General features: G+C 46.8%; 1 protein-coding gene across 4 annotated transcripts; it reads left to right on the top strand.

The window, feature by feature from the left end:
- Positions 1–6,049: 6,049 nt before the first annotated feature.
- On the top strand, positions 6,050–25,911 carry LOC142075131 (RNA-binding E3 ubiquitin-protein ligase MEX3C-like). 4 transcript variants are annotated; one of them, XR_012670787.1, is made up of 5 exons: positions 6,050–7,001; positions 21,349–22,553; positions 22,890–23,059; positions 24,510–24,769; positions 25,430–25,911. XR_012670787.1 is itself a non-coding variant. In XM_075136168.1 (3 exons), the coding sequence occupies exons 1-3, from the start codon at positions 6,065–6,067 to the stop codon at positions 22,896–22,898; spliced, it is 2,151 nt and encodes a 716-aa protein (XP_074992269.1). In that variant the 5' UTR covers positions 6,050–6,064; the 3' UTR covers positions 22,899–25,911. The 4 variants fall into 4 exon arrangements, 2 of the variants coding, with proteins under 2 accessions (XP_074992269.1, XP_074992268.1); XR_012670786.1 differs by having other exon boundaries at positions 22,890–24,769; XM_075136168.1 differs by having other exon boundaries at positions 22,890–25,911.
- The last annotated feature ends 247 nt before the right edge of the window (positions 25,912–26,158 follow it).

The following is a 26,158-nucleotide window of genomic DNA, read 5'->3' on the forward strand; positions in this document are numbered from 1 at the left end:
CAGGGTACTTTTAAACAGGTCACTCATTAGCAGGTTCCTCAGGTACCTGCTACCTGCAGGTTTGGTCTCAAAAATGCAGAAGGCACGCTGAGTTTAAAGTCTTTCCCAAATGCTCCAAAGAGCTCACACATCCTCATATCCACACAGGATCTCTGAGAAGGCAAAACCTCCCTCAAATTCTGCCTCTTTTCTGAAAGAACCGAGTTTTCTCACGCTACAGGCTTCACAGCTCCTTTAAGATCATGCAGTCCCTGAACCTTCGCTGCCAAAAAGATGTTGGAAAAGTCTGTAACCCTCCTCTACCTGTAGGTACCGGGTAGCATCATTCAACCCCCAAATTTTCAGACATGGTCCTTTGTGTTTCCTCCAACACCGACTCCAAATGACTCCCTGGCTCCTCTGCATCCCTCTTCTGGGACACCCTGAAGGAGGGTGATGCTCAGAGCATCGCATGCTGGGGGCGTCGCCTCTCGCCCCAGCGGGCTCCCATTGCCCCCCCCCCGAGCTCCACCGCCGTCCTGCGTATCCACATGGACAGAAACATTCACACAAACACAAAACAGCACCAACGGCTTCATCCTGTCCCCCTCTCTGGCTGAGCAGCGTAAAGGCTCATTAGTGGGAAATATATATATATATATAATACAGGTATATCTTCACCAGCGAGGCTGCCTTGGTGTTTGCTAGCGAACCCATGCTGCCGGCATACCTATGCTCATGCCCCTGACCTGTGGTCCCACTGCAGTCCTGGCACTCAGACCCCTGTACTCACAGAGAGTGCCTCACCCAGGAAATAATTAGAAATGGATTTTAATGAGGGCACAGGACAGACTGCACTGCTCACACGCAGGGCACAGCCAAGGGTGCCAACCAGCAATCTGCTTACACACAGCCAGCCCTTTTCATCCTATTTTCCCACCCTTCCTCCTCCCCAAAACACCTTGATCCCTGCCTTTGTTTCCTCCTCTAACCATCCCATAATAAGTCTTGTGCCATCCTAAAATGCTCTTCCCCCATGTGTCCCATACCGCTAGGCAGTGCCCCCTCCCCAGTCCAAAAAATGCTCTGGAGAGCATCATTTGGGCTCCCCCGCCTGCCACCACTCCTCTGCGTGTGCAGGGGGTGCTCCTATGGCATAACCCACCAGCAGCCCCCCGCGGGGCTACGGCTGCTGGCTGCGACAGTCACACCAAGAAGGAATTGCATTTTCATCCTGGATCTCCACGCAATGATGGCAGGAACACAACGAGTTGACACCGGCTTTGTAGTTCTTCCAAGCCTTTGATGAGGATGCGATCAGTGTTGGGCTGCTCAAAGCACACCTGGCAGCCCCGAGCTGTTAGCTTTCCCTTCCTTTCCTACGCCGCAGAAATGTTTGTAGCCTCTGGCCATCTCCTCCTCCTGCTAGTGAGATCTTGCCCTTGGCAGCTGGTGGGACCGGGGCTTTCTAACCCACGCGTCCTCCTGCTGCCGTCTGCCCTACGTGCATGCTGCGGTGCTACCGAGAAAACAACCACCGGACTAGAGGAATGAAGGGGAGAAAATGGAGAAATCTGAAAAAAACATCAAGAATTTGGGAGAAGGGAGCAGGGAACAGCTTGTGAAGAGCAGCCAGAGATGGCACGTCGGGGCAGGAGGCAAGAAAGTTAATAAGTCCAGTTGAAAAGCAAAGTTCAGCTACACAGAGATTGGATGGATTTTGATGCTCCAGAGAAATTGGAGAAGAAACCTCTTCTCCCCCAGCAGTCACTTCTCATGGCTAGGAGCCCTCGGACACCCTGAGCACTGGCTTCAGGGAGGCAGGTACAAGGTTAATGCTGAAAACAGCAAAATTGTTAGCAGAGCAAGTAACATACCTCAGTAAGGAGATAAATAACATCTGGGCAGATGTCACCGAGGTTAACCTTCATCTTTGGGAAGGCAACATCCTGACTTAGGGGCTGGCACCCCTGTATTTAGATCCAAGAGATTTTTTTAAGTAAAAGCTTCTGGAGGGGAATTAGTTTGATGCTTGAAAAATTGGGGGGTCTTAATAGTGGAGGTGAAGGAAATGTTGCAGTGAGAGATTCCACTTCTACCTGGTGAGTTAGGATGGACAGAAAGAAAATTACTATTTAGTAAACGGAAAGCAAACCATTGTGAAACACCCTGATGGCCCAGCTCTAACATCTGCTATGCAATCTGGAAGCAACACAAGAAAAATACTGTCTACAAGTTACCACGATATCCAGAGACATTTCCAGAGAACTGGAAATACGGCCACCCCAAAGCCTTCAGCCAGTCCAAAAAGCTCTAGGCAACACTAGTGCAAAGATTTGGTCAAAATACATGATGGGCAGAGCGCAGGGGAGGGAAGGAGAACAAGGAAATCATCTGGAGAACATCCACTGCTGCACAACCAACGCTCAGCCTAACAATAGTCTTCGCTTATTCTTCGTGTGCTTCTCACTTGTTTCCCAAACAACAGCGATGGGCAGAACTGGATGAAATCATGGAAAATTTGACAGAGTTCATTGGAACAAAGGAGCTTTCAGGCCATCGACTCTAATCACAGAACTTCACCCAGTTACCAGGGCTGTAACCTAGTAATTCGTGTATAAATATCTTACAGAGATGTATTATTCTTCATTTCAGGTCATCAAAAGCTGAAGACTCTACTGCTCCCCTTTAATCTCATATTTAATCCTCTTCTCAATGTTTTTGCAAATACTGCCAAAACAAATTTTCATTTATTTATCAGCTTTAGAGGGCTTCAAAAGCTATAACCAAATAACAGAGCTTGTCTGCAGAAGACAACGTGACTGCCATTTACTCCACTTAAGAACAAGTCTTTAAAGTCACAAAGAAATACTATATAAAATGTACAGGTATGGTCCAGTTCCACTTTTTCCAACACAAAACAAGAGTTTCCTGCCATGGAGGGGACACGCCGATGGATCAGAAGGAGGATGGGGAGAGGAGGGAGCAGGGGGAGCAGCTGAACAGGTTCCTCTGGCTACCACCAAACCAGGGCACCCAGAAACACCCTCCAGCTCCTCGGCTTGGGCAAACACCCCGGCTGCCTCGTGATGTTATTTCAGAGCAAGACCTACGAATGCATCAACTACCTCTTTTTCCCTGCCCACTCCCCGCAGCGCTCCCCTTCCCACGGGAAGAAAACCTGAGGGAACAAGCCAAAGGGAGCTGCCATGCACTGCAACGTGTCTGGACAACGCAGAAATCAGCACTGTTGGGCATATCATGGAAAAAACCCACCACGTAGAGGGAGCCTCTGGTTTCTCTTCCTTCCAACCTCGTAAGGAAATTGCCCTGGCTTGCCCTGCTTGTCCCCCCGCACTGTTGGACACCTCCCAAGCACCTGCAGGGAGTGTTTGAAAATACAACGTGGAAACCCCACAACCCCCCCAGAAAAGGTCCCTGCAGGTGTCCTTACTATCAGCATGTTAATGCACGGGGCTGGAGGAAGAGGCATCCCTTTGATGCTCTGAGATCTGCAGCTCAAGGCAAGCTGAACTGCCGAGTTCTTCCGCTCACGTATACCTGAAACCCCTGCCCTTCCCACGCAGAGAAACATCGGAAAAACACATTTATTTCACCATTCCCTTCCTTTCACATTACCTCTCTACTTCACAAATAATTTATTTTTTTTTATTAAATCTGAAGTCACCTAGAGCAGACAATGCCAGGAATGGATGATTTTACGCGGCACAGAAGAGGAGTTCCAGGCTCCAGCCATGAGGTCACCCGGGGACAGCAGGTCACCCAAGGCTGGGTGCACCCCCAAACCCCACAACCCTACGCCTGTAAATACTTGTGCCTAAGTACAAGTGGGAGAGTTCCCACAGAGCCTGACTTTAGATTTAAAAATGAATGCTACAGAACACCACATTTAACCTACAATGAAATAGAAGAGGGAAGCATTTGATTTTGAGTGGGATTTATTAAGAGAAGCGTAAGTGGTGGCATTGCACAACATGTTCCACACAGTATAAAGGTCCAACAGAGCCTTTCTCTGCATCTGATTTTATCAAGAAAGGAAAAAAAAACAGCAAGAACATAAAAGCCTGTGTGAGCCTTATCAACAGCCTGGGGACGATTCATCCCTGCAGCAATCTCTCTATGCTCTCTCTTCCTCAACCCTACTTTCACCTCCCTCATAGCACAAGAACCCCTTCTTATCATAATTAACAATTTTAACGTATGGATTGTTTCAAGCCAATTACATCAGTCCATTACAGGCGGTTTCACAAAGTTGCATGTATAATTCCAGTAATTTGCACTTGGAAACAAAGATAGACAAAGGAAAAAGGTTATTGGAGGTTTTCAGAATAATTAAGAGCTTTGGTTTTTAGTGACACTTTTGAAATACAACCTGAAGTCTAACAGAGTTGTCGGGAAAGTCTTTACTGAGTATTTGTGTAGGCTAATGGAGCATATGTGAGCAGGGGGAGTAACAGCCTCTCTCTCTGCATCCAGGGTTTTTGGCTGTTACCTCTGACCCGAGGTAGGAATGATGTTTTCAGCCCCCATTGCTCAAAAAGTATTTCTGAGAACACTTTTTGTCTTGACTATGGGCTCCAGCAGGCAATTATCTAATCCTCATTTTTATGAGTATTTTCCACAAGTAGATATAGGGGCTATTGTGTTCATTTATCTATTTACTAGTTGAAAAGGGGAAACGAAGGCCCCCACTCGTCTGGAGCCCACTGCGGGTGCTGTGCCCCCAGCACAGTGACCTAGAGAGCATCTCCACGAAGGTCCAGGAGCTCTACTCAGCTCTGACCTGGAAGGAGGACCTCTGAGGACAAGTGTCGGTTCCCACTGATGGAGCAGTCACAGCAAGGCGATTTGAACTTTGGCCTCATTGCGAGCAGCATCCACCCGTGTGCCAATTAACACCCCCAGTGATTGCAATGACGTGGACATCTGGCTGCTGAGAACAACATGCGCTGAGTCCAACTGCTGCTGTCTGGAGAGCTTTTCCTCTGGTTCAGACCTCATTTCTTTTCAAGAGTCTTCCACCCTGGCACCCTACGGGCTTTGCCACGCTTGCCAGACCCATCCTCCTTCTCCTGGATCCACCTGCGGCACAGTAAATCATGCTCCTCTCTTGGAAATCTCCCCTTTCCTTACTAACAGTGCACAGACTGATCGTTCTACTGCAGACCTCTGCCTTCCTAGCCCGGCTAAAGGTCTGCTGTCCCTCTCGCATCTCATGGTTGTCTGCCAGCTCACAGCTACATGGTGAATACAGAACTTTTCATCTCTGCCAGCCCACGCTCCTACCCCGACATCTCCCTTTGCCAGCACTGGGAACGACACTGGCATCTCTAACCTAGACTTGGACTTTTCCCCAGAACCTTTTCTCAGGGTAACACCTTCAGGGAGCAGCTACGCAACCCCAATTCTGGCTCCAACGTTTGTATTTCAACCATTTGCAGTGGCTTCCCTTGACTATACCAAGAACAACCCTGCTCCACTCACACCGACCCTGAAGGCCGCTGTTGAAGACCATTTTCTAGTCTGTTTCTGTGGAGAACAACGTCACCCTCTGCTTTGTGTTCCTCCCCGGGCTCTTCCCACCCCGGCACGTGGACCAGGACCTCGTGGTCTCCACTGCCGGCTCATCATTTCACTTCAGAGTCAAGAAGTCCTTTCTCATTTCTGACTTTTCATTTTCAAACAAGTTTCTGTATGTTTTGCCTGAAAATTTTCACCTGTGACTTGAACGATAAGGGGCTGATATGAAAAACTGCACAGCTCTAACTCGCAGGAGTTCCTTCACCTCAGCGGGTGAGGTGAAACGTGAGGGGAAGGAGGGCATCCATCAAAGGCTTCTGATTTTTTTTTTTTTTTTACCTTTTTTTGGGCTCACACCGTTTCACCAGCGTGGGTGAATTTAAACCCCGGCCGAGCAGGCTGGCTCTCCTCGCAGATCCCCTGCGAGCCCCAGAGCTCTCCGAGGGGCCGGAGCACAGGGTAACGGCTGCCGGCGGCCGCCCGCCCTCCCCCGCCTCGCTCCCGCCCACCCCCGGCCCCGCCCAGGAACCGGCTCCATCGCCCAATGGCGCGGCGGCGAGCGCGGGGCGGGGCCGCACCGCCTCCTCCCCCTCCTCGCCCCCCCTCTCCCTCCGCCGCCGCCGCTGCCGCCGCCGCCCGCGGCCGCCGCCGAGGGGAGCGCCATGGGACAAAAGGCGCGCTGAGAAGCGCGGCCCCAGCGCCCAGGCCGCGCCCGCCACGCTCGGTGCCCGCCGCGGCATGGCGGCCCCGCGCCGCTAGGCCCGGCCCGGCTCGGCCCGGCCCGGCCCGCAGCGCCTCCCCCACCATGCCGAGCGGCAGCGCCGCCGCGGCCTCCCCCGCCGCCGAGCCCGCCGAGCCGCCGCGCCTCCCCCCTCCCCACCCGCCGCTGCTGCTGCTCCAGCAGCGCCTCGCCGGCCTCGGCCTCCGCGACCGCGGCCAGACCGCCGCCGGCGGCGGAGGGGCGGGGGCGGCCCGGCGGCAAGCCCGGCGGCGGCGGGCGGGCTTGGCGCCGCCGCCCGACCCCCCCGGAGAGCCGGGGCCTGGCGGGGCGGAGGAGGAGGAGGAGACGGCGGCGGCGGCGGGGGACGAGGGAGACCTGGAGCTGGAGGAGGAGGAGCTGCTGGCGGGGGAGGACGAGGAGGAGGAGGAGGAGGACCCGGCCGCGCTGCTGCTGCTCTCCTCGTCCTCCTCGCCCTCCCAGCCGCTCCCGCTGCTGCCGGCGCTGGGCTCCGTCCTGCTGTCGCCCTCCTTCGATGCGCAGGAGGCGGCGGCGGGGCCGCTCTGCGGGGCGGACGATCCTCAGGGCATGATGGCGGCGATGCTGTCCCACGCCTACGGCGGCGGCCTGGGCGGCGGTGGCGGGGGGGCGGCGGGCCTCAACGGCGAGCAGGCGGCGCTGCTCCGCCGAAAGAGCGTCAACACCACCGAGTGCGTGCCCGTGCCCAGCTCCGAGCATGTGGCCGAGATCGTGGGTCGCCAGGGTGAGTGGGGGACCGGGGCGGGGGGACACCCCCAGTCCCCGGACGGGGGGCGGGCGGAGGTGCGCCGCGGCCTGGCCTGGGCCCGCTGCCCTTCCCCTGGGGTTCGTGGCAGGCCTCTCCCCGCGCACCCCCGGGGCGTGCCCCTTCGATGCCGGCTGGAGGAGACCCTCGCCTCGGCAGTAGCTTCGTGCCCCATGGGGCCTGCCTCTCCTCTCCCAAACGCCGGCGTCCCCACGGGGGACAGAGTGCCGGCTCGGGCCGTGGCACCAGGCTGACCCTGCTTGAGAGGCGAGAGCCAGCACTGGGTTAGCTCAGGCCTTCGGTTAGTGTTAAATTGGGCTGTAAAACACCGTATGTAGTCTGGCCGCGTACAGGTAGGTGTTGGCACAGGCTTTGGTCTTCAGTGGCACTCGGCCTGTGGTCTTCAGTAAGCTGCGTTTCACCGTAGGAACTTCAGACCGTGTTTTACAAAGACTTTTGGGTGAAGGACTTTAACTTGCTTGCCTTGCAGAGGAGGGTGTGGGCTGATGCTGTTCCTACAGCTTTCCACCATACTCGCCGAGACAAAGTGGGACCTCGGGAGGCAGCGAGATGGAGAAAGGAGCCACGTGCAGCCCTCTTCTGTGTGAAAGCCCTTGTCTTTCTGCTCGCGTTGTGGCTTCCTGTTGATCGCTATTGCTACACTCCATGGGTGTCTATTACGCCGTTAGGATAAGGTCATATCGGTGATGTCACGTTCGTTGGTGGCCTTTCATGTGGTCTCGTGGGAGCGGTGCTTGAAGGAGTTAGAAAGATGACGTTTTGCGCCAGCTCGCTGCCGGTGAACCTAATTTCAAAAGCTCTTTTTATATATCAAGAGAAGCGCTGAGCAGTGTCAAGTGTAGGTGTGGAAATGCAGACAATGAAGTTGCTGCTCTCTTCCTCTTCCCTTTCTGTGTTATTCTTTATTGGTTTGGGGGTGGTGTGTCTCGTTTGCTGATCTCTGATTTTGTCTGGTCTCTCTACATCAATGTGGCTTTTGCTTCTTTTTTTTTTTTTGAGTGTGGAAGAAATGGTAAAATCTGTCTAAACCAATGTGGTAATAAAGAAATGCCCACTGAGCACCGATGCTTAGGCAGACTTGTTTTCTCTTGCTACATTTATTTTAGGCTTTTAGCAGTCAAGGGTAGGTTTTTTGCTGGGTGTGTCAAAGGAGAACTAAAGGCTGTGCTGCAGAAATTGGCAGGTAGCTTCCTCTGATGCAGACAAGTCTGTTCTGTTCAAGCAGAAAATATCTTTTCCAAGAAATAGTGTTTGAATGTCTTAAGACTTTGCTCATGTGTCATTGGGGATGGCAGGTGGTGGGGGAGATAGAGAACAGAATGGAAAACAGTTATTGCTACAGTCCTCTAAAAGAGAAATACAAACTATTGGGCTTTGAGGACTGATTCGGCTGCTTTGTTTATTCTCCACCAGATCAGGATTGTTCTCTGTAGTATATTTTTCAGTACTTTGAGTCGCTTAAAAGCAAGATAATGGAGTTTGCATAAAAACAGGATCATTGTTCCTAAAGAGTTCATTTGCTGCTTTTGCTTTTATTTCTTATCTGATGTCACACTGTTTGGCTTGTGATAAAATATTTAGCCTCTGTGGGGAGGGATTGTATCATAAAAAGAATTAGGGCTACAAAAGAGGAAGGAGTGGAGGGAGAGCTAAAAAAATTGTTACCAAATACACTTGCATGAAAGCTTTGCGTAAGGAGGTCCTTCAAAATTCTCATTCAAGGGGGACTTATGCTTATAGAACAACCGACTTATGTAAATTGTATGAGTTCCACTAAATATTTGTCAAATTTCTTAGAAATACTAGTCCTTGCATCTCCTTTTATGGCCCAGAGCTGTGCCAGCTCATTGCATGGGCTACAGGCTCTTGCTCTCTCATCCACCTGCTTTGCACGTGTCTGCTCCAGCCCAGCAAAGTGTTGTCAGCTGTAGTGCAGTTGGTCTGCCTTGAGCAAGGCTGGCCGGAGCTGCATCCTTTGCCGATCGTTCTCTCTCTAAAAATGAAGATGCTGCATATTCTGTTCCTAGCACACATCGTAACCAGCTGATTGCATTATCTTGAACGAATTCAGCTTAAGTTTTATGCCAGACTCCTCTGTGCTGTAATACTTCAATATCTAATTATGTAAGGGCGATGCGGTTGGAATGTTACTTCTGATGGATTTTCACGAAGATTAAGTTTGTATTTTTTCTGTTGCTGTCTTCGTGAGGTATAAAAAGAACTTGAAATGTCTGCAGCCTGAAAACATCAGCTCTGAAATACCAGGAATGCTGAATTTGATCTAGGCTTTGCTGGAGGCCTTACTGCTGTGTCTGAAAGCATGTTTGTTGTACGTCCTAACCCCCTAACTGAAAGAGTAATGATAACCGGAATTCCACGGTATTCTTTATCCAAATTTAATTTTTTGCGCAGAGGAAGAGAATTTCCAGACACTGTTTATCAGACCGAAGGAGCCCCTGATTCCTAAGAGAGCTGTAAACAAGCAAAAACCTTACCGCACTTGCATTTAACATTTTTTCAATTATGTGCAAGTTTCAGAAATAAATATAGCACTTCAGGCAGTGCAGCGGTGCTCCCACAGCCCTGCTCTAGGTCGCTGTATTGCAGGTACCCACGTGGGTAGCTGTGCTTGCCGAATCTGTGCTGGTAGCTGTGCACAGATGTGGGATGTCGCAGCTACAGAAGGTGTGGAGTGCCTGAAATGTACTTGTGGTTGATGGTTTTCTTGTGAAGCTATGGTGGAGGCTGCTGGGTTACTGTGACGGTAGTTTAATGTGTTGCTGCTGGAAGCACTTACATCACTGGAAAAGGCTTAAGTAAGATTTTCTTTTAATGAATAGTAGGTGTTCCTTCTTTAAAAAAAAAAAAAGTCCTGTAGTGTTTCTGAAACCTGGCCTTTTTTGTGCTTTTTTGTTGGTTGTTTTTTTTTTTAAACGTTCTCCACCGTTTTTTATTCCCCTTGCCCCCCAAAAATGAAGCTGACAGACACTGGTTGGGGTAGTGTAATATAATTCTTTGTAGTCTTTGAAGTGGAAGAATCTCAAAGGTGAACAACAAAGGAAAAGATATTTGTATCCTTTTATTCTTGTTAGGGCATGTGACTGGGAGCCAGGAAAACTAGATTCCATTCATGGCATTGTACAGGCTTCCTGTATGAATTTGAACTAGCTGTTGAATCCAGCCTTCGGTAAGTTGGCCAGTCATCATGCTGATCGGAAAAGTGACTTCCTTTGCTGTCAGCAGCTAGAATTCCTGCGTGCACAAAGTTGCATTGGTTTAAAAAAAAATAAAGTTGGAGAAGGTGCTCTTGAGAAGTGGTAGCAAGAAAGCTGCATTGCCAAGGAGGTGACCTTGTTTGCCTGAGAAAAGCTGGCATAGGGCGTATACCCAGAATTATATAAGCATGTATCCAGACTTAAAAAAAACTTCTGGAGATCTAACTTGGAAGCTTTTGCTTTAAATCATGTGAAGGACTTGTGAAAGTCTGCTCTGGATCACTTGAAAACTGTTTCCCGTATATAAAGTTGGTGATGGTGATTTTCTGTGGCAATCCTGCCATGGCCTGGTGGGCCTTCAGAAGGATTTGACAAGTTTAACTGGAGTCTTCAGTGGCCCCCTGCCACTGTCTTTACACTAAAAAAAGACATCTTTAAACACTAAAAGCTCTTTTGAATAATGCAAAAAGGGGGGTGGTGTCTGAAGACATGAACAGAAAACTGGAAGGATGCTGGAAGGGACAAAAGTCTGTCCTGTAGAGAGATGCTGCATCTCTGAGTGTATTAACCGTCTTCAGATAATGATTGCTGGAATAAATTTGCTAATGCATTCCAGTGTTGTGACTATCCAAGTAACGTGATTTTTCCGAGTGTTTATATCCTCGATAAAGCTGACAATAGTGGTTTTTTTTCTCCCTAAGACATCACTCGAGTTGGAGCTACTTAACTCTAAAGCCTGGTGCGTCTCTTTCTTCAGTAAGAATAGTTCAGATGATAGCTGCAGAACTTGAAACGGGCAGGGCAGTCTCCAAACCCCAGATGAGTAAGAGGAGGAGGAATGATATCATCCCATTTCACTGATTAAATCGATAATGACAAATCTGCTTTGCATGAGACGGCCTTGCAACTAAAATAACATTTTTGTGCATATTTAATGATCTTGGATTGCTTTTTGCTCTTTGCTTTTGAATGTGGGCTCTTGAGCAAAATATTACTTTGCTTAAAATAGTTCTGTAACTTGAAACAAAAAATTAATTCTGATAAGTTGGTAGCTGATAACTATCTAGCACAGCTGAACAGGCAAATAAAAACAAGAGTGATCACTCTTGGAGAGAGGAAACAGTGCTAAAACAATCCTGGAGCAAAAACTTGTGTTAGCTGAGGACAGTACATAGATGTCCGATGGTAGGATAATGATAGTCCCTTCAGAAAGGACTGGTTTTATGTCTTGATGTGTTGTGATAATAATGTTACTGAATTACTGACAATACTTATGTAGCCTTGACTGGTTATTAATTGTTGACCTGTAAGAAATAGTCAGCATGAGCGTAGCTAACTGGTCTGAATTGCATATTGTTTTTTTTAAAACTGGATGCTTAAGATTTCCACTCTCAAGAGTAAGTTTAATTCGCATGACTGAAGTCATCACATATCTCTGTGTCAGTGGATTGCCACAGACAACAAAGACCAGAGGTTCTGCTAATTTATTTTAAGTGAAAGCTGACAAGGCAGTTAAACTTCAGATAATTTTTTTGTCTTCTATAATAAGCAGGTTATTAAATGCTATATTAAATGCTTGTTCTAAAGCAGGAAAGAAAACTTGAGCTATGTGTTGAAATCCAATATAAAGGCTATTTTTCTGAGAAGCTGAAGTCTCGTAATTTGTAGAGCCTGGAACTCCAGGAACTGAAACACGTGAGCATACCATGGCCTGGCACAGTCTGAAATCACTGCTGAAGTTTCAGTGGCCTGTTGCTGTGGTACCGTGTGACAAACATCATTTCAGTTCTGCTATTTGTCTTTTGTGCTATGCAAAGATCCAGCTCGAGTCGCAAAGTGTGTCAGAAGGGTGCAGGTTCTCCAGCTGGGATTGTAAATCCTCAGTCATAAATGCTGCTCTTGTCTGGCGTGTTGGGTGGGAAGCACACCAAACACAGTGCACACTCGAGAGATTTTTCTCTTTGTGTAGTCTGCCAGAAATCCTGTAGATTTTAACATATGAATACCAGAAGTGAATACCTGCATAAGTAAGATTTTTGGAAGAAGCTGAAATTAAAATAATGTGTGACATAAAATGCTGATTTCTAATCCTTTGGTCCCTTTGTTTTTCTTGTAAAATTGCTGTGTTCTAAGAGAATATGTTTTTTTTTTTAAGTTTATAACATAGACATACAAAAGAAATGGTGATTAATGCGCTTCCGAACTGCGCTGGATTAACCTGTCTGTGGCATGAGAAAATGGTGATGAATTTTAAGCTGTTACTAAAGTCAGCAGATGTTGTGCGTTTCCCTGTCTTAGCCCCCGGTACCCTCTCTTGGAGTACACTGTGGTCTGAATTTCTGGAAGAGAAACTTTGTTCTAAACAAAGTGTTGGATATCTCAAAGATCTTAAATTTGTTTTTGATGCAGTACCTCCACCACACAGGGCTAATTCCCCATTGCAGGCAAAAAATTCAACAGGGATAGGGTTGCAAACTTGCTGTAACAAAAAAAAAAAAGCTGCTGAGCATTAGAACATTTTTATTTAATCAAAAGAAAAGGCCAGAAAGCTGTAAATGAGGCATCTGTTTCCAATTTCAGTTGCTCTTTAAGAATGTCTTCCTTTTTTTCTCTTTCAGGTATTCCTTTAAGTTCATGAGATCTTGCCAGTGTCTGAGATCTCAGTTTCCTTCACTGGTGTGACTCAGTAATTCTGCGGTCCGCACCAGGTTCTGGGCTGCTCCTTTAAACAAAGACACAGTATCTCTTACTTTTTACCTTCTAGTTCATTTTACATTTGACAATATACTGTGGCATTTTGTGTATAAAAACACAGGTCTAGCAGCATTTTTGAATCAGGGATTTGGTGTAGGTGAAGATTTGCATGATTTTTTGCAATCTTCCTTTTATTGGTTATCTTAGCATGCTGCATGGCATGTTCAATGGTGGTCCCTTTTAATATCCTCCTCGTGCAGGTCAGGTTTCCCAATGCTGTTGCTCACACCGATCTGTTTCATTCACTAGATCAATGTTCTTAATGAAAACAGCTTTTCCTCTAGCTATTTTAGTTGTTGGACGTACTCCCTCTCTTATAACTATTGCTTTTCTACTACTGTATCTTTCTAATTTTGCTCAGCAGCTGTTACCTTAGTTCTGGTGCTGCAGTAGTGCAAGTAATTAATAATACAAGTTGCTGCCCTCTGGCTCTTTTGCTGCATGTAACTTGTTTACTGAGTAGCCATCTGTCTTGGGAATTGGAGTATTTCCCTGCCTGTGTGATTGCTGATTTGATAGATCGTCCCAGCCTGACATATAGAAAGAAAGAGTGTGCAGGCTGACTACTTCATTCTGTACTGGACTGATGTATAAATCGATTGATAAATTGATACACGCCTAAAAAATCTTTCATAAAGTGTTCGTACACGGTTCTTGAACCAGGGTTTTTTTTTGTTTTCTAGAAGAGCGAAATGTCCCCGAGAGCTTGTGAACAGCCTTCTCTTGGGAAGCTTTCTCAGCATCACCAGAGACTTCTAACATCCATTAGCTTGGTGGCAGTAGGGCCAAACTCCTGCTCCCTGTGGTCTGGCACAGCCGAGTGGTTGACCGTGATTCCTTGGCTTTTGGTTAAGGTACTTGAGATCTCCAGGTTGTCCTCTTTCCTGGTATCTTGACAAGCCCGAGCTCGTGTGGCTCCAGCATCTGATACACTTCAAGCTTGAAGTGCTTGTCTGGAGAGTATCTTGTCTAAAAACCCTCTGCGGTTCTAGCTGAATGATGACAAGTAGGAAAGTCATGTATCGTCTTAGCATTCGTACATGTAAAGAATACAAAGTGAAATAAGTGGTCAGTTGCTCCTCAGAAATGGGTAACCGTGATGGAATTATAATGGGAGCAGTCTCGGTCGCTATATATAGCGTGAGTCATATGGAAATGTTCCACAGGCAGGCACAGGGATTTGGTAACTGCAGTGTAACTAAAAGCCTTTGATTGCAGTGGCGAGTTAATGATGGGGTCAGGAGGCAGGGAAAAATGTCTTTGGTATAAAATGCTCTAATTTTTATTTTTCTTGAAAGACCTGTATGTCGTCTTTCCTTCTCTTGGAATAACTTTATCAGAGTGGCTGTCAGTTGGGTTTTTCTTTCTCCTCTGCGCTAGTCACTAATGTACCTACTTGTAGCATTGCTTATTGTGGTGTCGTTATAGTTAGAAGTGAGAGATGGTTATTGCCAGTGTACAGCACTTTCGAGGTACAGTCATTGTCTGAAACCATTAATACAGCCACACTCCAGAGCAGAGTGCCAGAACTTTGTTCCCAAGTTTTGGGTTGTAATGGTATCGGTGTCGTGTTTTGGATCATAAATTTGAGAAGAAGCTCTGCTTGGTGGGTTCTCATTATGAAGCATGCCTGCTGTGATAAATAGAAGACTTCATCTAAAAATACAACCTGATGAAGGGCAGGAGAACATATAGCCTGTGGGAAAAGCCTTTGCCCAGGGACATTAATCTTACAACTCTACATGTGTGTTTCATGTGGCCATCTCCAAGGAACCGCACCTGGGTACCACCAGGGAGGAATCATAGAATCATTAAGGTTGGAAAAGACCTCTAAGATCGAGTCCGACCGTCAACCCAACACCACCATGCCCACTACACCATGTCCCTAAGCGCCTCATCTACACGTCTTTTAAATACCTCCAGGGATGGGGACTCCACCACTTCCCTGGGCAGCCTGTTCCAATGTTTAACCACTCTTTCAGTAAAGAAACTTTTCCTAATGTCCGATCTAAACCTCCCTTGGTGCAACTTGAGGCCATTTTCTCTTGAGGAGATTGCTTTGATTTGTTAGGTGATAAACAAAACAGGGATTCTTTAAAATCCGCTTGTATCTGTGCCCCCATTTAAGCCGTTAGCCTGCTCTCCTCTTCTTCGGGGACTGCCACCTCCTGTTTCCAAACCTGCCAGCGGCCTCCCCTGGGAGCCTGAGCAAATCCCAGCTGCAAGCTGCGCCCGTCTCTTGGTGTATTCATATTTGTTAGCTCTCTGGCATGTATCATGTCTGGTTGTCACACGGGAGCCCTAATCTTACCGGCTAATTAACCCAAATAGTGATCAGACCATTATCTGTACTATAGAATGCTAATGGGGAGCTGTTAAAGCTGTTGGTGGTTGGTCTAGTCCTGTCTCAGGATGGGTGCTGTGCTCTGGGATGAGGTCTCTCTCAGCTTACCTCTGGCTGTAGAGAAGGCTGAATAACAGTAAATGAAAATTTGCTTTCAAAAAATGCTGTTTGATAATTATTATCCAAGTTTAGACTGTTTCTTAAAATTTTTTTAAAATAAAACCTAAAAGCAGTATTTTTACAGCCTTCATTCCTAAAATCAAAATGCCGGAGGGGTGACAAATGGCTGCTTCAGTATGTAGATCTAGGTTTTTGTGCAGATCAGCATCTTTTGCAAGTGCAGAGAAATTACTTTCTTCATCTTCCTTGAATCAACTAACTGTATTCAACAGCCAGTTGAAAAAAAATTGTCAGGAGTTGAAATTTTCCAGTCCATGAATTAAAACAAGGTGTGAGGCAAATTAATTGATCTTAGGTGAAAGGCGATAGTAACCAGAGTCAGTCTGTCAACTGACCAGACAACAGGTAGTATTTCATGTGACTTTAATAACCCAGTGAAGTGCCAAAAATGTTCTGGTCTTAATTTTCTTGTGTAGCCAGCCTGCTTAAGGAGGTTTAACCATTAAACAATTAATTTTCTGTCCCAATGCTGCTTCATCTCTGCTTAATAAATGGGGCATATATCGGTTTTCTCCTGTATAATCACAAACTGGATAGATATTTTTAGCCATGTCACAACTGAGAGGAAGTACTCTGTTTAAGCAAAAGAATGCAGCTTGTACCACCAGCGGGAATGAACAGCTCTTCTGAAAAATATGTAGAGCAGTTATTCTTAATGAAGTAGATTAATTTTTCTTTGTTTGTTAATCAGGTGGGCAGTGTTATGCTCTGCAGACCCAGCAGCTCTTGGCCTTACAGTACTTCCAGTGTTTCAGTCTCTGCAAATCCTTCGTTACCTTAGCTGCAGGAGCTCACTTTCCAATTAGAAGCTTGTGGCAGCCTAGAGATGAAGAAAGGGCTGTGCCAGCTTAACAGACTCTACCTTTAAAGCTGTGTCTATACACAACAGTTGCAACTTCCCAGAAAACAAATCCCTGTGCAAGTCCCCTCTCTCCCTGGCATGCCCGGCGATGCTGTGCCACCCCCTGCGGGTCTGCGGGGACTTCCCAGACCCTGCCCTTACTTTCTAGGCAAGGAATTAGCCATGGCTCTACTAGCAGCTCATGGTTCCAGGTTGATGTCACTAATTATTCTGTCGCCACCTCCTTACTTGGTGTCAGCGTGTTACAAAATCGGCGGTCAGGTTGCTAAAGACCGTATTCAGAGTGGAGGCTGTAATACAGTATTGCCTTTCATCAGATAACGGCAAAGCTACTGAAAAATATATTCCTGTGAACTACGGCTTTCTCTTTAGTGCTAACAAGCTGTGGAGGCCAATCTGCGAGATCTCCGCTTTGCCGGCGGTTGCTCTGGGGCCGAGTTGGAGGATGCCGGGTTTGGTCAGGGCTGCTCGTCAGCCCTGCCTCCTGCGTAAGAGATGAGCTGGTGCTAATGCAACTTCACCCTGCTTGCTGCTCTTGCAGCCTAGGCAGTACTGGTGTCTTCCCATGGGATTTATGTGTCTAGGGAGCTGCAGGAGGTTCTCAGTTTTGACCCCCTTAGCTACTAGGTACCCATCAGGAGCAGGGAGGGAGAACAAACCGGTATTGTCATTTGATTGTGGTTCACAGGGGCTGCTCACTGAATTTTTACCCACCATGATTTTCAGGCTTCTATTTAGATAAACTTTTTTTTTCAGGGTTTTTTTCCCCAAAGCCCTGTGTAATTGGGAAGGCAAGGTTAAAGAGACATGATGGTGAGAAGGTTTGGGTTCCCGTGCGTGCCTGAATCGCAGTTTCACAGCATTTGGCGAGAGCTGCAGGAGGAACGTGGATATGAGGTGTGTGTCCCCGCTTTGACAGGCTGCATTTTGCTAATGTTGGTACTCGGAAGCGTGAAGGACTCCCTTCCCCTGGGGCAGCTGTTTGGAAGAGACCACCCAACAAAGGGATCCTCATCTGTAAATCAGTCCTTGTCCCATTCCCAGTGTGTGGCATTGAGGTGAATTCAGCAGAAGAAAGAAACAGGGGGAAGGTTCCATTTCTCCTGGGCTACCGCCATGGCTGTGCAGAGGAGGAGTCTGTGGGATGCTTTTTTGGGTGGTTCTTGGCTCACGGCAGCAGGTCGGCTGGCGTGGTGCGAGGCAGACACACGCAGGGTTCCCGCTGCGGTCGCTTGGCTCTGCCGGCTCCGTTGGGGAGTTTCCCTTGTGGAGCAAATGGCCTGAGACTGGGTTTGATGTATCTCGCCCTGTTTGTGATGTGAAAGGTGAAAGCCGGAGTGAAGGCTGAGCTGGCTGTTGCTGTGTGATGGGTGAGGACTGCGGGTGCTGTGGCTGCTATGCTTAACTCTCTCTTCGAGGGGGAAAAAAAAAAAAAAATCTGTCTTCCTGTCACCTTTTTCTAATAAGGAAGTATTTGATCATTTAAAATTGGTAGTGTATGAGGTAAACAATTCCTTCAGAACTACCCTTAAGTTTCTTGGGGAGTATAATGTTCGTAGTGTGTTTAAAATGTTCGGTCAAATAATCCTCTTAAGGGAAAAACGGGGAGGAGGCTTGAGAAGAATGATACAAATCAGCCGGCACAGGATGAACACTGCCTGCAGGGCTCGGTATGGGCTCGGCTTCTCGTCGGGTGCCTGGGCAGGCAAGTACTACATCTTTGCCTAAACGAAAGCAAAACTAAAGCGTTTTGCTTTAACTATGTTAGTATGTACTTATGGCTGCTTAGGAATGCTTGTACTGCTGAACCAAGTATGATAACTTGAATTGAATAGACTTCCATTATCATACCAAAACTAAAATTACTTTCAAAAGTTGGATTAAATTGAATTTCCAGTCTAGAAGTCTCCTCTTCAGGGGATTTTTGTCTCTGTACTTCAAAATCTTGGACACAATGATCTGATGATTTATTGCAAAAAGTGCGGGGTGGTATTTTTTCTTCCTTTGTCTTTCTGTGTCTATGCTCAGGAGATAGGGAAACTTCTTGATTCATCCCTTGGCCACATGACTTCATAGCTGGCCGACCTCGTGTCATCGTGGCCGCAGCGCCTCTGGATGCCATGAATTGTCGGAGAGGGGATGGGATCAGCCGTGCTTCATATCATCACCTCGGTAGTGACTAATGGAGGAGGGTGGGAAACCAGAGCAGCTGAGTAAAAGCAAATAGAAAGATCATCCTGCTGGAGTGGTGCAAAGGGCTACTGACCTTGTGTTTTGACGTGACTGTGGTGGGGTTTTCCAGCACTCCTTGCAGACAAAACCCAGCGGGTATTGACTGACTCATTCAGAAATGTTGGGTTTTGTGTGTGGCGACTTTCTTCAGTTCTTTCTGACTTTTCAGATAAAGTTTGAGAGTTGACCTTGACGGTCTGTGGAGTCAGCTTTCCACTGAAGCCAGCTTTCCGATGTTTAAAAGTCCTGTTCTGTCGCTGCGGGGAGTTGAGGCAGCGTTTGGCCTCTGCTTTCTAGGTATGTGACTCATAGCTTAAAAGAAAAGCTCTGCCCACCTTGCTCTGTGCTGTTCTGCATCCTGAGGAAGAAAGGCGAGGCGGCTTTTCTTCACACTGGAATGGTTTGGAAATGTGGCTCTGGCAAAGCAATCTCTGGGAGTTTGCGGCTGAAATGAGGAATGGAGCTGAAGGTGCAGACTTTGGTTTGAGTTTCTAAAACATCAGGAAAATCTTGTCTAAAATGTAAACTACAAGAATTGGTAAGGCACTTTGGAATCTAGAATTAAGTAGGCTCTGAACTGTGGTATATAATAAAGAATTATATAGCTATTTATATAAGTGTATGTCTTGTGCTAGATGCTCCTAGTATTCTTTAAATGCTGCCTCTGTAATTTTTAGGAAGTAAGGATATATATTTGGGTGGAATGGAGTATATGAAAGTAATCTGTGTAAATTGGAGAATAATTGATACACATCAGGAGACTGACTTCGATTTTAGGTGTTCCAGTAAAGAGGGCTTGATAGGTGCAAAACCCACCATTTTAGGGATCCTTGTGGGTTTAAGCCCACCATCTTTTCTGAGTAACTGTGAAGGAATGGGGAGCAGATTTACTTACAGGGAGAAATGCAAACAAAGAGATGGAAGGAGTAAAGGCAAATTGCCAAAGTGAGGTGCTGCTGTTTGTTACGAGCAGGGAAATGGCATGGCTTCAAAGGATGCGTGCTTTGCTACTTCCGTAAGACATCTCATGCCTGTGTCTTCCCTTTTTATCTAGTAGAGCCTTAGTGCCCTTCTCGGTGGGCTATAGTGGGAGATAGAGGCTGATGGGTTTGTTCTTTCCTGCAGATACTTGCACTTCATGCCGAACGTCTTGTTTGGCTCTCGGGTCTGCATCCCCTCCTTCGCACAGATCTGCCTGTGCCTCACTCCTTCCCTTGCAGAAGCCCTCCCGTGCTCCTCCGTGCGCGTTCTGGTGGAGGTAGGGCCTCCGAGAGCCCTCCCGACGAGCTGTTGAAGATAATGAACTTCCTCTCCAGCTGTGTCCTGGAAACAAAGGGCTGTTGTGTTCAGCCTTTGTCCTTGCTGTGCGCAGGGGCCCTGCAAGAAGTAGCTCTTCCTTCCCTCTATTCCAACCAGCGTCTGCATATTTGCTATTTTTTTTATTAGTAGGTAGTCCTGAATAAAGTGCATCTTTGGCTTTCTAACTGTAAAATTATCGCTAGTGGTACCTTGGGTGCAAGGGACTGACAAAACGCTATTTCGAGACACTATTTTGTGTACCCAGACAGTTACGAGATACTTAAAGTAAATGAGGAAAATGGGAGCAAATTTCACTCTGGAAGTGAAATGATGCTTAAAACACTTGATCGGCAAATGTTGCTTATAGTTGTTTCAAGATGAGGTTCTCTATAAAATGACATCTAGTGTGACATGCTTTTGAATTTGTTTTAATATAGGCTAAATTCAGTTAAGACTGAATCCAGTAGACTGTCTTGCATGTCGTGGACCTGCTTGTGTCTCCTAATTTTGCACTGCCTGCTTTTCTGGTCCTGTGAGGGGTAAAAGGTGCCTCTGTATGCACCATGCCGAAACGCTGCAAGCATCTTAGGAAAGAGCCTGCTGCCATTGTGTCCTAGCAAACTTTATAATTCAGTCCCCAAAAATCAAAGACAAATATTCCATTAACTTTTTGCTTCTCTTTCAGACTGTATTTACCCAGTTAACGAGAGAAATTCCATGTAGGCACATAATATTATATAGGGAGCTTTATTTGCATGCAACAAACTGCTTAAACTCCTACTTGACAGTTCAAGGAGCGGCTCCTTCATCCCACAGGGAAGAGTAAGGTTTAAATAACACTTATTGATAACAGGAAGCAAATGCAGAGTTCTTAGTAAGTCAATAATTTTATCTATATCCTACACAGGTTGTGATACAGACCCTTCTCTCACTTGTAAATGTTTAATTTGCTTTTAGGCCATGCTTATCAGTGAAAGGCTGGTGTATCAGCAGAGTTACGTGCGTGTATGTGTGAGCCTTTGCTCCTTCTGTAGGATCTTAGAAAGAACTGAAGGAGACCAAATCAACGGAAAAAATATAAACCCAGCAGTATTTCTGGGATAACCATGAACGTGTCTGTCATACGGAAAAAGCCATCCACGTTTATTCACCATCTAATAGCAAATGAGGAGATGATGGGCTAAAACAGCCCAAGAAACATTGCTAAAATAGTTTGTGGCTGTGTCAGAGGTCTGTTTGGAAATAATAGGTAGAAGTTGTTACCGCTTTCTCTAGTGTGGGTTGCAGAGATAAAAGCAGCTGCTTCTGGTTTCACCCTACGGTTTCTTGAAACTCTCAAACAGCTTAAAATACGTGGCTTTCTTGTGGCTTTCTAAACTTAGATGTCTTGCTAAACTTGCATGTGTTTCCTTTAAACAGGTTGCAAAATAAAAGCACTAAGGGCCAAGACAAATACTTACATTAAGACCCCCGTTCGTGGAGAAGAACCCATCTTTGTTGTCACTGGACGAAAAGAGGATGTAGCCATGGCCAAAAGGGAAATTCTCTCAGCTGCTGAACACTTCTCCATGATCAGAGCGTCACGCAACAAGAACGGTCCTGCCCTGGGAGGCTTGCCATGTACCCCCAACCTGCCGGGTCAGACGACAGTCCAAGTCAGGGTGCCTTACCGTGTAGTTGGGCTCGTGGTTGGACCGAAAGGAGCTACAATCAAAAGAATTCAGCAGCAGACCCATACCTACATAGTCACTCCCAGCAGAGACAAGGAGCCTGTCTTCGAAGTCACGGGAATGCCCGAAAACGTCGACCGTGCGCGCGAGGAGATCGAGATGCATATAGCCATGCGTACCGGGAACTACATTGAGCTGAACGAAGAGAACGATTTCCATTACAACGGTACGGATGTGAGCTTTGAAGGAGGCACTCTTGGATCTGCGTGGCTTGCTTCTAATCCTGTCCCTCCTAGCCGCACCAGAATGATTTCTAATTATAGAAATGACAGCTCCAGCTCCTTGGGAAGTGGCTCCACAGATTCCTATTTTGGAAGCAATAGATTGGCTGACTTCAGCCCAACGAGTCCATTCAGCACAGGCAACTTCTGGTTTGGAGAAACGCTGCCTTCGGTGGGCACAGAAGACCTTGCGGTCGACTCTCCCATGTATGACTCCTTACCAACGCCTTCCCAAACCATTTGGACCCCTTTTGAACCTGTAAACCCACTCTCTGGCTTTGGTAGCGACCCTGCTAGTAATGCCAAGCCTCAGCGCCGAGGGAGCCAGCCATCTACGCCTCGCCTGTCGCCCACGTTTCCGGAAAGCCTGGATCACCCGCTGGCTAGGAGAGTGAGGAGCGACCCACCTAGCACCGGCCACCAAGCCGGCCTTCCCATATACATCCCCGCTTTCTCCAATGGTACCAACAGCTATTCCTCTTCCAACGGCGGCTCCACGTCCAGCTCGCCCCCCGAGTCGAGACGGAAGCACGACTGCGTGATCTGCTTCGAGAGCGAAGTCATTGCGGCCCTGGTCCCCTGTGGCCACAATCTCTTCTGCATGGAGTGTGCCAACAAAATCTGTGAAAAGGAAACGCCATCGTGTCCCGTTTGCCAGACAGCTGTTACTCAGGCAATCCAAATTCACTCTTAAATATATATAGATATTATTATATATGGACTTTTTAAAACTCTTAAAGGCATGGGTGTAATGGTACCCTCTAGTAAACTTCCTAATGAATTCTGACTGTTGGGCTTTCTTGGGATTAGGCTGAAGTTGTTAATAAATTTCTACTTTCTCAAAAGGCTGCTACGGTAACACTAAACCTAGGTGGTCTCTGTCCGGTTCGGTGTCAGCAGATGGCATGTTTACCAGAGATACATCTGGTGTGATGTTATGGCACAGTGAGGGGAAGTTTTCATCAATTACACAACTGAAAAAAAAAAAAAAAACCAACAAATTTTACAGGCTTTCTAAAGGATCTCTGTTAAGCGTTTGACTCCTGTGTGCTGGCAGCAATGAACCTCATCGCCTAAACGCAGAAGTACTCGTCTGCCGTGGAGGGTTTGTGGCATTATCAGTATATCAAACAACTCTTCCAATGCTGCCTTCTTTACACTGCCAGTTTTGAAAAACAGGTTTGGGGAAATTATTTTTGCTTTGTGCGACAACTTATGCCTAATTCTTCAGCGTTGCAAATACCTTTTTTTTTAAAAGCATAGTTTGATTTATTGAAATGGATGACGTTATTGGCAGGTTCAGATAATAAATTACGGGGCGGGGGGGGAGGAAGCTGCCCGACACACCTCCATTTCGTCCGACGTGATAAGGGCAGTGTGTTCAGAGGATCAGGAACGTCTCGATTTGTGAATTCCTACCCACTGCTTTTCTTAATGTAATGTGGAAGAGTCTGGCTGGCTTCATCCCATTTCAGTAAGGGCTTTGGGATGCACATACTTCGACTAATAGTGAGGATGCTGACATTCCGTTCATTAGTCCGATCAAGCTGTTCTTAAATTACATTTTTAGAGAGTATATAGTTCAAAATGTGAAGCATTTTTATGTTCAATCCATATTTGTCTTGCACATATATAAATATATATTTTATTTTTAGTAAGGAAAAGGAAAAAGGGGGAGTTGTGTACGTGCCCTTGTATTATTCATGACAGCAGCTGTGACAGTGGCCCTGCAATCAGTTTACTTCATTTCAAAACTGTCTTTCCAATCATAAGGAAAAAAATGTCTTTTGAATGCGCTTCTTACATTTCAACCTGTGGATGTTTCTAGCTTTTTCATCCTCAGTACGTTCCCAAATCTGGGCTGGCATATATTAAAACAACAAAAACAAAAAAAAGACACAAAGTGGAGTTCTGGTGGATTTTTCTATTTTTTTTGAAGCATTATTTTCCCAAGACAAGACAAAGCTTTTTTCTCAGTATAACAAAAAAATTCTATGTGTATTGAACTAGTAAATATACAGAAAATTTTATTTTTTATTTCCACTTGAAGAGTTACATTTCGTATAAAAGTTTACAAATAACGGTTTTTATTTTATGATTTTCAGTATAAGAGTTGCCTTGACGGCATATTATGTACTGCATAACTTTAATGCTATAATTGCTTGTAGAATAGTTACATGTCAGTATTGAAACCTAATCTCTAGCTGCAGTCTTGTAGATACGAACAAATGTTCACCAAGCATGTATTTTGTATTTTATTGCATCGTACACCGCAACTAATAAGCCAAGGAATCGACAGACATTAGGTGCGTGTACCATTTCTATAAACCACAAACTAAGAATGATAAACTATCAATATAGTTTAGTATTTGCTAATTTTACTACACTTTTTGTTATGTATATGTAGGGAGGTCATAGGGATTATAAATTCAATTTGAGTAAAGTTTAAAAACCATATATTTTATGATAAAGGGCCTTTAACTTATGATGGCCAAAGCACTGATATTATATATTTGCTGTAAAGAGAATTATAAGAGTTTTATTTTTCTGATATTAAAAGTTACTTAATAAAGACTTGTTTCCATTAACTTGAATGTTTTGCTGTCTTCATGGTTGTCACTCGGAGCAGCCCACGGAGGCTGGGGCTGGCTGACGTCCCTGCTTCCCACCCACCAAGGGGGTTTCCCAGTGCTTAATACACCATGGCCCTGACTTTGGTGTGGCTGGATGACTTCACGTGCGAAGAATCTTGTTTTCCATTAATTGCTGGCTTCACAAGTTTCCTTCAACAAGCAACTTGTGGTCTTCCAGAGGGCACAGCTGCAGCTTGCTGCAATGCTCAAGAACTTGCATTTCAGAGTTCAAGATCAGCTGCATGCGCTTCTATGGGTGAGCATCAACCAGCAGCAGGAATCACAGAAGGGTTTGGGTTGGAAGGGACCTTCAAAGGCCATCTAGTCCAACCCCCCTGCCATGGGCAGGGACATTTCAACGAGACCAGGTTGCTCAGAGCCCCGTCCAACCTGACCTTGAACGTTTCCAGGGATGGGGCATCTACCACCTCTCTGGGCAACCTGTGCCAGTGCCTCACCCTCGTTGTAAAAGGTTTCTTCCTTCTACCTAGTCTGAAGCTCCCCTCTTTTAGTTTAAAACCATTCCCCCTTGTCCTGTCGCTACAGGCCCTACTAGAAAGTCTGTCCCCATCTTTCTTCTAAGCCCCCTTTAAGTACTGAAAGGCTGCAATAAGGTCTCCCCGGAGCCTTCTCTTCTCCAGGCTGAACAACCCCAACTCTCTCAGCCTTCCCTTACAGCAGAGGTGTTCCATCCCTCAGATCATCTTCGTGGCCTCCTCTGGACCTGCTCCAATGGAGTGCTGCAAAAGGACCTCCTGATGCTGAGCTGCATGGGTCTCCTGTTGCGTTTCCTCCCAGTCTGATGGAGGTTTGCACCCTGTGCCTGGTGCAGAGCGCTTTAATGTGCCCTAAAGTCATCATGTCCCCTCTTTGCCATGGGCCACCTTCTTTTCTCTCTTCTCCTCTTTTGACTCAGGTTTTGCTGTTGGAAGGAGCCCTCCTGCGGTCCCCTTAGCCTGGGTGTGGCACTGGCTGGTCTTGCAGTGTGCTTGGATACTGAAGCGATGTTCATAAACCCTTATTCTTGCTCCCTGTTGAAGCATCCTTCCCCATTTCTCACCAACGGGGACCTGCGAGAGGCAGCAGTTCTGCTCCGGGAAGGAGGTTTGCAGCAAAGCAGAGGACCTGGACCGCTGACGGGCTCTTCCCTGGGATGTAGGAGAGTGGCAGCAGTTAATAGGAAAAGGCATTTTAAGGCCATCTGGCTTCAAAGGTGTGTATTTATGAATCCTGCTCATAACGCTGCCGGAGGCAGCTTCCTGGTGGTGGGTCAGGCTCTGCTCCCCACGTGGGTATTGAAGGGGACCCTTGTTGGGCCTCCATGGTGGGGTAGATACGATGGGGTGCTGCTAAGGGTTTCTTTGCCAGAATCTATTTGTGATTATTCTTTGGGGCGGGGGGGAAATAACTGCTCCTCCTGGCAGTACACACAAATGCACTGACTTGAATTTCTCCTGCTTGGCCAAGGATTTTAGATGCCCGAGGGCCACTTTGCGTGGGGGGCGATGTTTCACCCCTCCGTCATCAACTGTGCAAACATCCCTGGGGTATATGGGGGTGGTGGAGCCTGGGTGTCATGGTCTAACCCTGGCCAGCAGCTCAGCCCCACCCAGCCGCTCGCTCACATCCCCCGGTGGGATGGGGG

This window comes from Calonectris borealis, chromosome W (assembly GCF_964195595.1).
Source record: "Calonectris borealis chromosome W, bCalBor7.hap1.2, whole genome shotgun sequence".
NCBI classification, from domain to species: Eukaryota; Metazoa; Chordata; class Aves; order Procellariiformes; family Procellariidae; genus Calonectris; species Calonectris borealis.

Coding starts and splice junctions, on each gene's coding strand:
- LOC142075131 (XM_075136167.1), top strand. CDS start 6,065: ATGGCGCGGCGGCGAGCGCGGGGCGGGGCCGCACCGCCTCCTCCCCCT. Junction 7,002..21,348: donor CGAGATCGTGGGTCGCCAGG/GTGAGTGGGGGA, acceptor TCCTTTAAACAG/GTTGCAAAATAAAAGCACTA.